General features: G+C 37.0%; 1 protein-coding gene across 16 annotated transcripts in view; it reads right to left on the bottom strand.

Moving 5' to 3' along the window:
* Nucleotides 1–17,282, bottom strand: part of CDK14 (cyclin dependent kinase 14) — a 333,262-nt gene that overhangs the window by 81,549 nt on the left and 234,431 nt on the right. For 14 of the 16 annotated variants that reach the window (XM_049798612.1, XM_049798611.1, XM_049798619.1 and 11 more), the window contains one exon: nucleotides 10,162–10,210. In XM_049798612.1, coding sequence (XP_049654569.1) covers nucleotides 10,162–10,210 — 49 coding nt within the window. Of the gene's footprint in view, nucleotides 1–8,340; nucleotides 8,425–9,181; nucleotides 9,230–10,161; nucleotides 10,211–17,282 lie in introns of those variants that run through there. The other 2 variants (XM_049798626.1, XM_049798628.1) reach the window with 2 other exon arrangements.

Here is a 17,282-nt window from a genome sequence, read left to right on the forward strand (position 1 = left end):
CCCCCAAACTAATAACTGCAAGTGCAGCTGCATGGGGACCACATAAAGCCCACAGGAGATGCATGCCCAAGTGTAGAGCTGTAGCTAGGTCTGCCACATGGCCTCAGGGCCAGAAGATAGTCCCTGGCTCTTCTTTAGTTAGCAGTATAGACATAGGCTGTAGCTGACGCAAAAATGATATTCACCAAACACTGTCTGTCAACATCTCAGGAAAGATTCATGCCCTCATGGTTGCAGAATAAAGCTTGACTCAAGGGCACTTTAAGGATCAAATATGAAAGAAATGAAAGGAATATAACATTATTCTACAAAAGTCATAATGTGGAAGGAAGGCCAATAATAATCTGGAGCATGATTTTTTTATGTCAGGGTGGTTACATTAGTTTGAGGCATGCTAACAGTACACAGCAGTAAACAGAGCTTTAAGATCGCTATAGAATCTAACCAAAGGCGGCAATGCAAAAATGATGGTCCAGTCTTAACTTGCAAAGGTGTCAGAGAGAAAAGCATAAATGTCATCTATTTTTACAAGATTTCCTTGGATTTTGTAAGTTTGGGTCCAAACAATAGCAATATTTTAAAACTATTCTGGATTCCTAAACAATAGGGACAAAAAAGCAAACAATACATTTATGAGAATGTGACAGAAGTAAAAATTTTATTTTTTTCCATTTAAATTCTTTGCAGTAAGATTCTGAGTTTATAAATCCAACACAAAAAATTAGAGCTTTTATTCATTTGTATTTCCAGCCTCCTACTGCAGCAGTGATTATAAAACAAACACAGCTGGCATCTTTATTATTTTATTCACTGAAGGATTTAGCTGGACAAACATCACAAAGATGGTGGCTGCTTTCATTGAATTTATGATCAAATATGCTCAAGCATAAGATCAACTCTGTTACATCAATTATTATGAGATGTGAATAATTTAACAGAAAGTTGTCTATTTGTAAATCAAATCTTACGGATATAAATTCAGCTGAGGTAGCAGACTATAGATATACACTGTATTTTACATTACATTATTTAAAAGGATGCAGGTTTTTTATGAATCACATTTAGTGATAAATACTGCCATTTACATTTTGGTCTCCAGTGAGCTGCTAATTCAGACAAACAACATTTCAAAATTTTATTTTAAACTTCAATTAATTTTATCTTTATCAGGGAAGAACTTAACTGTTTTAGTGATGTCTTTCAAAATTACAGAATGTATTTCCTATAAAGGCTTAATTAAAACCAATACACAAACTACCATCACCATCATTTTGGGTATTTTTTTCAACAGATTTTCACCAGTGTCTGGTTTTCAGCATAATACCAGGAGAGTTATAATAATTTTAACGCAGAACGTGTGCCTTAGGATATGGGATTGACTCAATGCCTGAAATAAAAAGGTCAGTTCCCTTTGGAACCACTTGCCTCTTTGCCCTCCAGCAATGACAGGTGCATCAGCCCTATGCCGAGACTTGTTATTCACAGTGTGTTCCTGAAGATACATAATCTAATCTCTCCATTTTAATGCATCAGCAAGGGTTATTGACTCTTATCTTCCCATTTTGACACTCAGGTCAAGCAGGCACTGAACATATATACATGATGATCTGCCTGCAGCCAGCATCTTTCACAAATTCTCAAACAATAGCTTTAAACTTTCTAAGCTAGATTATTTAAAGAAATCACTAAATTTAATTATGAAAACTGTTTGGCTAGCAAATAACATCAAGTTTGGAAACAAGTCACTATTTTCACTAGTATCCTACAATGCCACGTGTTTCTGCATCACTAATTAAAAAAAAAAACCCTGCATGAAAAAGCAAAAATTCTTGTTTCTCTGTCCTATATGGCAGGAAAGAAGTCGGAAATCTGAAGGCAAATAAATGAAGCACCACAGCCAGAAACTCGGGAAAGGAAGCAATTAAGATCTTCTTGACAAAATTGCAATGAATTTTGGGAGATGGTCACAGGAGATTCTCATAAATGGCAATATCTGAATATCTATGATTACCATCCTACTGCAGAAAAGGTGGTGCTCAAAATTATGCTGAAAAACCCATATCAAATTCAGTAAAATAAGTATTTGTCTAAAGTAAAGATATTTTGTGATGTTGTACCACTGCAGAAACCTTAACTACTGTCTGTAAGTCCTTGGTTGGCAACAGAGGCAGACGGCATGGGTTTTGAGATTGGCTTAAACTATCTGCAGAGGTGACAAAACTCAGTAGCATTATTCATATTGTTACACTTACTGCCTGTCTGCACCATCTCCCCAAATTATATACATTTCTGAGACCCTCAGATGAGAATCAAAGGAACTTTTGAGTTAAAGAAAAATTATCTATAATACATGACAAAAATGCAGTGGATAATATGAAGCTACTTAAACCAACAGCAGTTGTTTAGCACTGAGCACTTGTGAGTGCCAGCCCAATTCTTAAGTTGCCTATCATTTTGGCTCTCATTTTGGAAAAATCTTGCCTTTAACGACTATATACAAGTAATGAGAGACTCGGCAGTAAGGTCTACTTCACTTACATTACTACCTTCACAGTATGTCTTCAATTCCTCAGACAAATATTTTTAAAACAGATCTCAGAGACTCAGTTTTGTCAGCAATGTCATTATCTGGAGAAGAAAGATTTCAGCAGAGAGGCCAACAGTAGAGAACTCCAGCAAGAGGGCAGAATTAGGAATGTGAGGATATAATGATGCCTGGTGCCTCTGATCAGAAAGTATTAGACTTCAAACCAAGAAATGAACACAGACACTATGGCAACATATGAGTAACAGACTATCAGAAATGTAATTCTGAGAAATTAATAAAACACTGGCATGTAGAAATGCCTAAGGAGAAAGAACAACTGGAAACATCTGAAAAGAGTTGATCAGTAAGTACTCAAAAAGTTAATGAAGAACATACTTTGAAAAAACCCAAACCCCATACCTGGAAACACCAAATAAACATGTCCATCTGATATACGTCTCAATATCTTAGGGAATTCTTAAAGAATTAGTGAGGATAGCAAACAAATGTAAGGTACCTTTTAAAAGTCTTTCCAGGAAATCTACACAGGAAGAGTTAGTTCTCTTTCCTCATTTCTCTTTACAGGCTTATTACTGTAGGTAAGTTATGGTAATATTAGCTAATTTTGCTCTATATTCTAAAGTATTGTACTAGACTTAAATATATATATATATATACACACACACACACATTCTTCCTTTCTGGTTTACAAACAAAGAAGAGAATCTTGGCAAATATTTGCCAGACATTGACACACAATATAGAAGCAAAATATAGACAACAGAAACAAAACACAGACAATATGGCAACAAAATTAGTTTTAGGAAAAACCTAAGAAAATGGCAATCAAAAGAAGAGATGACTAATGAACAAGACATCAGATAAATTGATTATTATTAAAAACGGCCTTAAGCATTTGTGGAACAAAGCAACAAGAGATAATGTTTGATGCAATTTCTCTAAAAAATCTTGCTCTGTGGACAAACTCTGAAGAGCTGGGATGTGATACGCTATCTCATAGACTGAAAACTGGCTGACAGACCATAAGCAAAGGGTAATGATGAGTGGCAATGTACTGAGTTGGAAGGGAAGTGTCCAGCTGTGTGCCAGAAGGATTAGCGTTAGTTACAGTTTTATTTAACGTCTTTATTAATGAACTGGAGTAAGGGACACACTGCATAATGAATCGATTCTTAGATGAAACTAAATGTTGAAAACACCATAGAAGACAACGAAATTAGTACAAAGAAGCTAACAGAAGTGAGATATGTGGGCACAAAATCTACAAACAAGGTAGAGCATAGAGAACTACCATTCCTTCCAGGGAAAAATAACCCAAAATATGAATAGATTCAGAGACTGAATTAAAAAAGCCAGAAACTGAATTAAATGTTGCAGAAGAAAACAAAGAACATCCATGTCCATTGGGGCTGTATTTTCACAGCTATCATGGATGGGAAAGGTATAGGACGGTAAAAATGTAACTACTGAAAAAACATAGAGTTATTAGTACACCGAAAAAGAGGACAAAGGCTTTTGTGGTCCAGTTTAGGAGGTTTGTTAATATGTTTAACTGGGCCAAGAGGACGTAACACAATAACTAAAGCTTAGTAACACAAAAGAGGGGGAATTTAGAATAAAGCACAAATAAATTGAATGTCAGGGTAAACATTCTATTAATGAGGTCTGTTAGGAATAATCTCCCCCCAAAGTTTTAAAAGGTATACCATTTGAGCAATTTACAGTTGCTCCAATTTGAAAGAAACATTCAAATATAAATTGTAAAGAATTTTTCAGCTTGGCAAAAGGATAAATAGAGAAACTCTAGAGATCTTTCTCAGTCATTGGCTTCAATGAGCATCATGTAATTCATTACCATAAAGCTGACAAAACCTGCAGCGCATTTCAGCTGAGCACTAACCGGTCCTGAGCTGGGCTGAGAACTTTGCCTTCTGCGCTTTCGCAGCTGAGCGCCTTTATGGTGCCGGCAACGTATCAAACAGTCCTCAGCGGGTGCAGTGTACGGTAGTAGACACAAAAAGGGCACTGAAGTGTAAAGGAGCAGCTTCCACCACCCTGAAATTAATTTCATAAACCCCATTAAGAAGTGAAACGAACAGAAAAGTGGCGTTAGGGAAACACCCGCGGCAAACCCGCTCGGCCGGGGCCGCTGTGCCGGCCCGAGCGCTCCCCCTGGCGCAGGCAGGGCGAAGCAAGAAGTTACTTCGTGGTAAAGGGAGTGTAAGGAATTTGCTGTCCGGTAAATAGAAGACGTCTTGTTTGTATCGCAGGTTAACACAGGTTGTGCCATGATATGATTCCTAAGGTCCCTCGGGCAAAAGAGAACGACCGATAAAGGGGTCTTTATGGGCAAGAGGAAACGAAATGGGAAATTAAAAGATGTGGTTTTCAGTGCAGCGGTATCACTGCAGATCAGCAGGAGACAGAGGCAGGTTTATATGCCTCTAAATCACAAATCCTCCTACAAAATCTTTTCATTTTGTGTCCAGTTTCCATCCTTGCCCCCCCCCCCCCCCCAGCATGACTCCTGATCACCCCTCAAATGCAAGTGAGGGGACAGCCCCAGCGCAACCGCAGCATACTCGAACCGCACACGGTCGTACACGTATAATCCACCTTTTGCACAGGTATAGCTTTCAATTCTTATTGCTTAGTTTTACCCATCAGAAAGGTGTTGGCAATGACAACACTAAAGCTTTTTCTTCCTACTGTGCTTGAGAGCTTGAATATTCTCTCGGTGGGACGACAAGACTAAATTACAATGAGCAATGCTGGCGGAAGGACAGGAGGAGAAGGGCATAAAAGTGACAATTAGAAGAGAGTTTTGTCTTTAGTCAAAACCCCACTAAGGCAAAGATTTTCTTAAAAATAAAAAACAAACAACAGAACCCCAAACCAAAAACCCTTCCCAAGTCTTAGCTCAAGATAATTCCATCGTCTGTGTTATGCTTGAAATGAAATACAGACTCAAAATACATCGACTCATCTCTGTTCACTCACTTTGCTTTCTTCAGGAAGTTTTCACTGAATAACAGTCCCAAAATAGGCCAGTCCATCCTGGAATGCAACTTTTAAACACCCTGGCCTCAGGAAGGGAGGTCTCAAATACAGAGGCCATCTTGTTAAAGGAAGAAATCCCCAGCAGTGGGACTAGCTGTGAGAATAAAGTGTTATTTATATAATAAATACTGCCACGCTGGGGAATTATCAAGTAGTAGTCCTATTTATGCGGAGCAGAATTTGTTTTCAACTGCACCTTTTCTTTCCAACCTAATTTCTCACAATGCAACCCATTAGGACAGAAGGATCTGAAAAGCTTTTTATATCCTACCAAATATACACAAGGATAATTAGTTCTCTTTTGTTATTCTCTGTAAGGGTTTATTATTGTGGAGAAGCTTTTGCAAATTGAAAGAGGTTGCATTGCATTCTGAAGCCAGAGCTGTTCTTGGATTTATTGTGCAGAGATAATTGAACAGAAAAGTTCAGGAAAAAAGGTGAAAATATAATTCACTGTGATCTCTATAGGAAGATCAGATTACCACATCTTAATTGTTTTTAGACCAGTATTTTAAAATTACATTCCGCAATCTGTTAAGTCATGCAATGTAGGTGAAGCTTCCTACTACATAGAAGCAAATGTCAATGCAAGTTTTGTTTCCTAACATTATAAGCATTTCTACAAAATGTATAAATCGCATCTTATCTCGTAAATATTCTCTTTATAATCTTTAGGTAGTTTGACGATGAGTGAAAAAATTCAGTGTTAAAGTCTCCAAAGAACTTAATTTGCAGTAAGTGATATTTACATTATCTCCCTCAAACTCTTCCCAAAAGTAGCCTCTAATATTGACCAATTCTATTTTAAGAATTTTAGGGGTCTAACTTCTTACATAATAAGCCTTCTGGGTTTCACTTTGTCATTGCTGTTACATTCCACACTTTCAGCTAATTTCCAATTAGGCCGGGAATTAAAGAGCCACTGGCTTGTGTCCATCACTGTTCCATTATCTGGCTCTGCCTTTAAAATTCACATCTTGTGGAAGCTGGAATAGTCAGTCAGGTGCAATTATTTTGCCCCCAATCCACCATCTGTGGCTTTTTGGGGGGTTTGGGGTTGGAGTTCTTTGCTTCTGTTCTTTCTGCCTTACGGACATGAAGCTGGCTCTGTAGATGTTGGAAGAGTGTTACTCTTCCTTCTCGTAACCTCTCCTTACATAAACTGAATTACAGTGTATGTTTTGAGGTAAGCCTCTTTGAAGACTTCTAAACCTGTATTCTCACTCTTCCATGCCAGGACCTCAAAACATATATATGAACAAGATAAAGGGCCAGATGGTGCCTGAAAGACAGAACAGTAGATGGTGAAAGCTTCATTGGGTTTCAAAAATTAAAGGTGTTCTCTTCCAATTTGGGAGCACAAAGTTCAATGCCTGTTTTACAGTGCTCTGTTTTACAGTTTCGGCGGCAGTTTCTGTGTGACATATTCCTTCATGTCTTTGTATCTCAATCCCCCCTCTATAAAATGCAGTAACAGGACTTCAGCTCAGAGAAGTTTAAGCACACACAGGTAGATCCTTCCAAGATCATAAACACTGTTATTAAGATGTATCTTTCAAAGGTACTAAGATGTCAGGAAGTAACTCTGTAACAAAACCAATACATATTTAAAAACAAAAGGCTGTAACGTTTCTCTCCACATCTTAGGTCTCATATTTATCCCAACTACCCTTAAAACAATTCTATTTCAAACGGGATATTTTTGTGTCATCAACAGTCTTCAACAAATTAAATCAGGAATTTTAAAAGGAATTTTTATTTTTTTTTAAGATTAGAGATTGCTGCTTTTTGAAACATGTTAATAAAGAAAGACAATTTCTAGAATGAATCAGTCTGTCCATGTGTTAAGTTTTATAGCTGAATTATAAACCGTTGGGAATATGATGTGTATAATAGAAATGTTTATACATCCTTAATGACAGCTGTGCAAGCAACAGTGCTCTAATACAGCACACAGATAAAGATTTACACTGGAAAAAGAGAAAAACCATTACATTTTGAATGTAAGCGATACATAATTTTGAGGCACTGAATACTTCCTATTATAGTAGAACCGCACATATGAAGTGCTAAACTTTATGTATTGTCATTGCTTTTGGTCTTTCAGTCCCTTAATTTATGCTGAAAAATTGCAAATCCTTTATGCATGGAGCATTGAAAATGTATAAATATTTTTGAAGAGCTTTCTTAGAAATTAAAAAGCTCTGGTCTTACTTGAGTCAGCCTGTGATGTGATCATAACTTGTGTCAATTATGAAGTCTCAGAGATTGAGGGTTTGTTTTAAGCAAGCTGGGGTTTGTTCTTTTTTTGTATTTCACAAAACCAGAAATTTCATGCAATGTTCTTGAAGGAAATATAAGATAGCAACTTTTAAAATTCAAATCTATTATTATACTTACTTATATATAGGAGACACTGCTGGGTCTAACTGCTGTTAAAATATAGAAAAACACTCAGTCCATGCCTGCAGAATGGATGGGATAGCGTGCCAGTATCTATTCACATTACTTACACATAAATATGCCCCCAAGCAAAGACATTCATATCAGTATTACTTTCCTTGTCCCTCTTTCCCAATCCAGATCTAATTGCCTATGTTGTAATATAATTGCTTGTTCCAAGCTTTTGGATTTCATTAACTACTTTCAAAGAAAAACTGAACTTTTAAGCTTATTCATTGTTAAAGGACAGACAATTGTAGTGACTGACTTACTTTTTAAAATGAAAGCTGTGACTTTCAGGGAATTACATTATTCCAAGCAGCAGGACTGAGGTAGAGTCAAACATTGCAAGATGCCTGCAAGGATCACAAGAACTGGCAAAACTGTTTGAGACACTCACAAAAGCCCACTATAAGTGAAGCTAATCTTCCTGTTGCTCCCTCTAGAGTAAACAGGAGATGGACTCTTCCAAGAAAGCCACCAAATTAGGCTCCCAGTCTGAACTGGACAAACCAGGAACTTTTCTATAGACTGTTGAAAGTCAATTAACTCAGGTAGGTGACACTTAACCTTTGTGAAGGCCTGTGCTGGCTTCAGTGCCAGCTTTATGTGCCTCATTGCAGGAATCAGAAAGTTACTCCTAACCATGGAGGATCCAGTAGTAATGCAGAGTGAGCTACAGGGTCACAAAAGATGCCTGGCACTGCAGAAATACAGGTTCTGACTCAAAGGATAAACATTGATGGTATCACATCCAACAACTAACACCTCATATTAACTATGAACCTGTTACATTAAGAGATTTCTCTTCCCTCAGTTAACCAGTTTCAAAAGTTTTTTTTTAAATGAAAAATGCCTGTGTGCTTCAGTCCAAAACACTGGATCAAATCGGTCTGAGAAGGAGCAGATGAAGAATAAATAATAGAATAGCAAAGTGAGTATAAACCTCATCACATCTTGGGCAAGTGACCATGCTATGAATTTTAGAGCTGCAGACACACTCCATTGCTAATAAATTACGATACTGAAAAAAGATTTGGACATTTACTCTATCGGTAACTTTTTTTCCTTATGGAAGTTCCTTCACCAAAACTTTTTGTATCTTCAACATCAATGGTGAACTTGGAGGAGGACATGCTTCAGTCTCCTGCTGATTTATCTCTTGAACTCCCTGGTAAACTACCAACAAGACAGCCAGTTGGTACCAACAATAAAATTTGGAAAGAGTATCAGAGAGAAAACATTAATGCTGGTGCAGCAAAGGCTTAGCCTTGTTGCAAAAAATTTTGATCAAAAGAGAGTGGAGAAAAAAATCTAACAATTTTTCTGGCAAGACAAGTTGTTGATGTAGCTGTTATCCTGCTCATCCAACTCAAACTGTGCATGCTTTCTTCAAAATGTAAAAGATGTTAATCACTCAATACAGTGCTGCCCAAATATCCTGTCTACAGAGATTCTTCATGTCCTGAGAAACCTTCTAGTAAACTTTACACAGATGATTGGGTAGGCATTCCTGGCTTACTAGGCAACCTTTCTGGATTTTGAGCACAATACCTTTATATCAGTGTCCATCTGATATAAAGGTGGCAAAATTCAGGAAACATTAAAAGGTAAAAAAAAAAGCTGTGAATTCACATTGACTTTTTTCAGTCACGATAATTAAAATATACAACAGTATGGTCATCAGCTCACAGCAATGACCAAACGGACCTGGCAACAGGGGATCATTATGTGGAAACAACACTCAAAAGTTGATTAGAAACCTATTATTTAAAAGTCTCTTAATTGTATAGTGGAACAGAGAAAACAAGATGCAACACTGATGGCTCAAAACAACAACACAGCATCTCTCAATAAGTTCAATACACTTGCCAACTGACATCCCCAAGAAGAAAATATGCTTTACAGTTTCTCCCTATTTACATGTAATTGGCAATTCAAAATAATTCAAAACTGGCAGAAGCAGGAAATAATATTTCAGTAATTCCACATTTGTACTGTATTTAAAAAGGATAGAGCCACTTTAAGTTAACTATGATAACTTCAGATTGGCATGAATTCAAGAGTCAAAAGAGTAATTAACAAAAAAAAAAAAAAAAGACAAGACTTACTTATTCCATGCTTGTCTAAGGTTTTTAGGGCTGTACTGTGTAAACCGTTCTGTAAGAAAAAGAAGAGGCACATTCAATTATTTATGCTAAAACCAAGACTTTTTTTTCAAATATATTTATCTACTGTCAGTTTTCATCATTTCTATGTAACTACTGCAGCTCACATCCCAGGAGGGGAAAGAAAAACAGCACAGGAGCAATTGTCATACAAACCCAGAGGAAAAAAAACCCCAAACTCCAAAAAAGACCTCAACTTGTTCAAAGAAACGAACCAAAACAAACCATCATGACCTAAAGCTCATTTACTGCAGCATCACCAGAAATGGAAATTTTTACAATTATTTCTAAAGTAGTTTTTGACTGCTAGGGAGAAAGAAGAAGCCTGAAATCTAGTATTTTTTCTTTCTTCATCACAAATACAATTCTCTGTGACCTTGCTGTCATGTTTTTAAGCTTCTCAGGGGGCATAAGAGTAAGCGTGGGTCTGTGTGACAACACAGGGAGGCACAGAACATGATGGCCACATAAAAGTCCATTTTCTGAAGAACACATACAAATGATGAGCAGAGGTAACAAGTACAGTGACAGCTTATTTACTCAAACGTTAAGTTCTTAGGTTCAGGTATAAATACTTTCCCTCTCATATCCAAGAAGATGCTTGCTCTGCAGTAGGACTCTAGCTGGCAGAAGAAGATGCTATGAAAGCTGCTGCAGAAGCGAAAAGCCAGTACTGTTAGCACTTTGAACAGGACCTAAGTGCCTCTCAGGAAGAAAGAAATGCAATCCAGCTGGAGAATATAATAACATTTTCCATGAAGCTTCATGACACTGAAATCCTACTGTGTAGACTGGTACTCGCCCTGGCCAGCTACCCCAGTGTGATGGCATGAGTTGCTGTGAAGAAGTCCTAAACTTGCAAAATACTCCACAAAACCTCAAAAATTAATTTTGCTTCTCCTCCACCCACGACCATGACATATAATAGGCACGCTGTACAGTTACAACAGTGTTTTATATACATATGTATATATGCATGCACATATGCATGCATCTTACTGTGCAAAACAACTGTAAATGTAACTTGGGAGGGGTCATGCTCAAATTCCTGTATTTGTATACTTTGCTTATGTCAGTTCTAAAGTTGTCATACATACTTCATACGTAGTCAGTTCTAAAGATGCCAAAACTATGACACATACAAAATCCTAGCATCAATGTGGATGATTTTCTTTTTTCTTTTTTTTTATTTAACTAAAAAGACATATGCAGAAACATCAGCTCTCACAGACTTCACTATCAGAAGTTTTCGGTAAGCAGTAGACCTGCAAACTGTGCCTGAGGGCCACTTCACATTTACAAATGTTGTTGCTTTAACCATACTGATGCAGTTAAAGCAATGAAATCATTCCCTCTTTGATATGTATGACAAGTTTACTGGAAACTGGAAGCTACATGACTATAACTAGTTTTAGCACCAATATAAATTATAAATATCACTTATGTAATACTGTATCTAAATTTACTCAAATAACTTGCTTAGCAAAAAACACCAAATGCTAACTACATAGTCACACTGTTAAAAGCTTTTAGGTGAACATATGAAACAGAAGTTTGAAACGGTTTCTCATGGTTTTTTTGTTTGTTCGTTTGTTTGTTTGTATTACCAACAAAAAGTTTCTGCACTTGGAAAATACTTGACTACTGTAGATGACCATTAATGTAGCACCTAGCTAGCTTCTCTGTCAGAATGAAGATGTTTAGCTAACAAAAGAGACAACTCTCAGCAACACTCAGATGTGCTATCCTTACACAGTTCTCAACAAACTGAAATTATTACATTGAATTTTTATGAACTATGTTATACATTGTTATACGCCTTAATTTGTTGCTAGGATTAGGATATTGTAAGAAATAAATTATAGGTCATATGGTACATTATACTAATAGAAAATATATTGCTCTGTAAATATATCTCCCCAAATAAAATATTTTTATTGCTAATTCTGTGCACATTTCTTAACATATTTGAACACATTTCTCGTTGTTGAAAATGGTACCATATTACTTAGTGTGAACTTGAGAAGGATTTAGATTGAATACCACACTACTGACATTATCCTAAATCTTGTAAAGTTGCTCTACAGTACTTTCCAATGACTGATAAAGTCAGTTATCCCAGGCACTTAGCAGCTTGGATACTACAAAAAGGAAAAGCACTTTAAACCATTGTGGTAGTTTTTTTCTCTATTTTCTGTTAAGGCTTGATAAACACAATGAGTGCAGAACATAAGGGTTAAAGAGGAGAAAAAAGAAGTTGCTGGGTACTTTCTTACAGAGAACAGCAAGTGAAGAGATTTCCTTACAATTTTCTGTGTGCACATATTACAACAAAATAACTTATCACACCTGAGGCATCCAGATCAAAACTATAGGAAGTGCCAATTTCTTTTTATCTCTATTATACACTGCATACAATGCATCTACACGGATGTGCTAATGCCCCAAGGTAGGTCTTTAAATCAAGTGGGCAAAGTAGTCAGGACCATTATTAGATGCAGCCATGGTTCAGTACCAGGAACATGGCACTGGAGTCAGTGCTTATGATTATGTTTTAACATCCAATAGCACAAATAAAAACTCAGCACTGAAGTCCATGTTCCATAGTAAGTAGTTCAAGCATTGTATTGGCATTGAGAGTATGGCCCAAACTTAGAAGGGAGAGGAACATCACAATTCAAATTGTACCTGTTGTTTACTAATTCAGCTTCTGCTCTCCAGAAGAAAAGCCTGAGCTCTAGCAAGGTTAATAGCCAAGCTGCATTGGCCTCAGCAGGACCTGAGCTCACTCTTGAATTTCAGTTTACAAATGTGAATTAAAAACTTACATGCAAGCAGATACTTACCCATAAAAACTGGAAGAAAATAAAGACTTTCTCTACTTCATAAGTAAATAGTCCAACCATAACAGTGTCCATTCATTTATGACAAAGGACTGAAAAATAAGATGCAGCTAGACAGCGATGTGTAACAAGAAGTCTGAGATACACATAGGAGTTTGGCTAATGAAGTGCAGATTTGCACATTAATCTATTTTGGTGCAGAAAAGTGCTGGGTGGAAAGAGAACTGAACTGACTTGAAGCACTGTTGAAAAGCTAACCTAGACCCGGGGAAAGACAGATTTTGATTTTATCTGTCATTCTGCAATGTTTTGGTCAGATACTGAGCTGGTTCAAACTGGCACAGCGACACTGACTTCAACAGACCTACATCCACTTAAAACAGTTGAGAAGTATCATATACAACTTATTTTCTTGACTGGACTGTCAGAGGTTTACTTTAATCGAGTTAAGCTATTTTCACTGTGGGAGGAAAATATACAGTCAACCACTTGGCCAAATTGCCTTAAGGCCTTAATGTCCAAAGATGTGTTTCAGTTCTGCAATAAACTGAACAACTAGTGCTATGCCAGATGAGTTTTTACCAAAAAAAATGATACACTGGAACCAGTTATGAAAATGCTGTAATAAAGGACATGCATAAGCAAAATAAACACACTTCTCAAAGAGATCTTCCTTCTTTACTCAGTCTACTGCTCTACTCTAAACCTCTTTTTAAATAAGTACCTTATACACTCTACTTATCAGGCAGGGAGAGGGAAAACTAGGGGGAAAACATGGATAGGGGGAAGCCTTGTCTATAGAGAGGCAAATGTTAGTCCCAAGTCCTTAATTTCAACCTCCATTTACGTGCTGTGTGACTGCACACCATGCTTCTCCTAACTACTGGTATCAACTCTTTCCCTTCTACTTCAAGCAGATTAGAGGCTCCTTGCTTTAAATTCTTTATAAGGAAAGAAACCACATATCGATAAAATACAGCTCACATTTTTCTACACAATTTTGTGGTCATGCCTCCAACCAGAGTCTTGTTAAGTTTCATGGACAATATAACTAGATGGGACTACTGTGGTAATTAAGCCCAGACTTGTGTACATGCCAGCTCTTAGTACTTTCCTGAATTAATCCTTCTTTAGAGAATAAAAACCAGAATAACAAAACCAGCTGATTTTGATTTCAGAGTTGCCAGAACAGAGAAGCTACAATAATCTTGTCCTTGAGCTTCTCCACCATGATCCAGTTTTTTAAGTCCTGAACTGTGAAACCACAATATTACATACCTACAAACACCAATCTTGCAGTGACAACACAGGTGAAAAAAGAGGTAACTTAACCTCCCAACTTTTATCTGAGGATCTCCTGCTTGTGTCCAATTAATGACAGAACTGGAATTCAGTCTCACATTTTCATCCCCAAGTTTGCTTCTGAGTTACTTTTTAGAGTGAACAAGACTCACACACCTGTATGAATGCCTCTGTCCTTTATTGCTAGGTGGATTTAATACAACCAAATCTAAAGCCATATGTATCTGACTATGACCAACTGCATGAAATTACATTTTGTGATAATTTCAAGCATATAGCTTTGGTATTTGTTTTTCAGATGCTCCCATTGATTTGATCATAAAAAATAGTAATATCAGTCAGTAGATCTTGACTGTATATGAGATCCTGGGAATACTGCAGAATTACCATGAATGCTTCCCCAAAAAAGAAATCTTTGCCTGACATACATTACGAAAGGCAGCAGCATAGGCAATCCAAATCTCGGTCCAACCTTGTGGAAGAAACCCAATGTAGTGAAAACTTACTAGCCCTCCCTCAGAACTGAAAGGCAAACAGGCACATGTGAGAACTTCATGCAGGTGCTCACATCATCACACACCCACCCACCCATCCTCTAGTGCATGCAAGCCACTGTCAAGAATGTGAGGCACACTGTCTTGCTGAGGCAGCTGGTCACTCTCATCAATGCTGGATTAAAGAAACCGAAAACTGTACATTTACAGATCAAGATTTGATGTCAGATGTATTTTGAATTTTTATGCTTCAAATTGTGAGTATATATACTAGAGTTCAAACCTTTTCAGATTATTATTATTAAATGTACTTATTTTGAATAAAAACACTGGAAGATCAACACAGTAAGCTCATGTGAAATTTAAAGTAAGAAGTGTGATTTTGATTTCCTTTATGCAAACACTTAAATATTTGCAAATCTTTTGGGAACAAATTTGGGAAACAAAATTTGATCCTCTGCACTTTTATCTCAAATACACAGTCATCATACTCACTAGCAACCATGTCTCACTGTTAAAGAGCTGGCTTTTCACATGAGTGCTCTATTTCACTAGTCAAAGGTGATTTTTGCTTATGTCAAACAAAAGAAGGAAGATATTTTTGGTTTTGTTTAAGTCCTACAGCACCTAACACTGTTTACCATTTACATTTTAGAAGGCCAAGGTAGCCAAATCTCGATTAAGTAAGTGGCATGTTCATAATCAAATGCTGTGTAAAGACATCCCTACATAGGACTGCATAAATAACAGCAAACATACAGTACTCGTATTCCTTACTGGAAAGAAATACCAATTGCAAGATCTTCCTGTAGCATACCATTTACTCTTAAGATTTTAAAAAATTATAAAAAAGGAGTAGGCTAATACATTACATGCACACCTTCAGAAGCCCAGCCTCAGAGTCAGGATTCACTGTTCTGCTGGACATTACGTGCGGCCCACTTAGAGATGCTGGGTGGTGCAGTTACACAAGCGTTCTTCCAGCAGTAAATGGGTTTGAGTTGCTCTTTGCTTCAGACCTTGCAGTACAGCTTACTCAATGCCTCACGTCCCAAGGAAGTTTTTAGGACTGTGCCCCACAAACAGTAGCATCAACAAAGCTATTGGAATAACAACTGCAAAATGGAAGCAAAAGTAAGCAACCACAGGGAAGAGAGGGAGGAAATTTCTTGAGCTGGTTGATTTGACAAACCCAATGCATCAAAAAAAATATGTTCTTAAAACAGCTGCTCCCAAATTGTACTCAGCTTGAAGACTTCAGGGGGAAAAACCAGCCTGTGCCAGAAAGCTCATCCATTACACCCAATTGTATTAAGCAGTCTTAGAAACAACAGTATTTCTATTTCTTATAGAGATAGACAGTATTTCTGTTTCTTATTTCCTTTAGACAACCACTCTACAGCAACACTGTTACATATGCATACTCACTTGTGTGCCCACATATATACCTACATGCTCTCCACTGCAAACATCATTATCTGCCTGATAAACATGCTCCATCTGACAGCCCTGCATCAAGGGCAGGTTCAAACAGAAGCAAATTTCAGCAGAACTCACTAGTGAGCTTATTAGCAGACCACTGAAGGAACTACTGGTGTGCTGTGAGAATTGAAAAAATAAGCACTTGCATTTTAAGTAACATAAAACAAGGTGAGGGTTTTTTCTCTTTTATCAGTCAGAAAAACACATGAACTATTCCACCTTTGCCACATTTGCCTTGAAAGGACCTAGAATAGGCAAGAAAAGCTACCTAAGGAATTGGAAGCAGATTACATTTTGATTTTTTAGCTCCTTTTTAGCACTATTGATAATCAGCTTCTAGTCTTAACCAAAGAACTTAAAATGCAGTTTGACTTCAAGGCATTTTTTATGTTGTTAATCAAAACATGCCAGCTAATATGCATTCCTTGATTAATGTTCTTCTCTATTTAAAACCAAATGTGATTAGCTTAAATGCAAATATTTAAACATCACCATAATTAATATTTTGAAAAGTCTAATGCATGATTTCTTTAAATGGGTTTTCTTTACTTTTAAATTATAAGTCTAAAGTGACTAACTGTATTGTGATTTGTAAGACTCACATGCTATTTTTGTTAAAGATTCAATCCTAAAAATATTTAAACTATGTTAGCTAAAGATATAAAGGCAAGCATCCATGCTGACAAGCAAATTTTCAAGCACTATTTGCAGCACTAATGTGCAATTAGAGTTTTTACTGAAGTTCAATCACAACTGGAGTTTTATCATAATCATGAGTTAAACTTTGCTTTTTGTATGCCAAATGTCTTGAGAAAAATTACTTCAACTCCCCACCCTCCATCCCCATCCCCTCTCCTCTTCCTTCCAAAAGCACCTGCTTTAGCAGAGCATAGGTTATGTAAAGAGGAAGGCTAGATGCTGTTTTCTAAACTCCCTACTGAGC

The sequence above is a fragment of the Accipiter gentilis genome, chromosome 4 (assembly GCF_929443795.1).
Source record: "Accipiter gentilis chromosome 4, bAccGen1.1, whole genome shotgun sequence".
NCBI lineage: Eukaryota > Metazoa > Chordata > Aves > Accipitriformes > Accipitridae > Astur > Astur gentilis.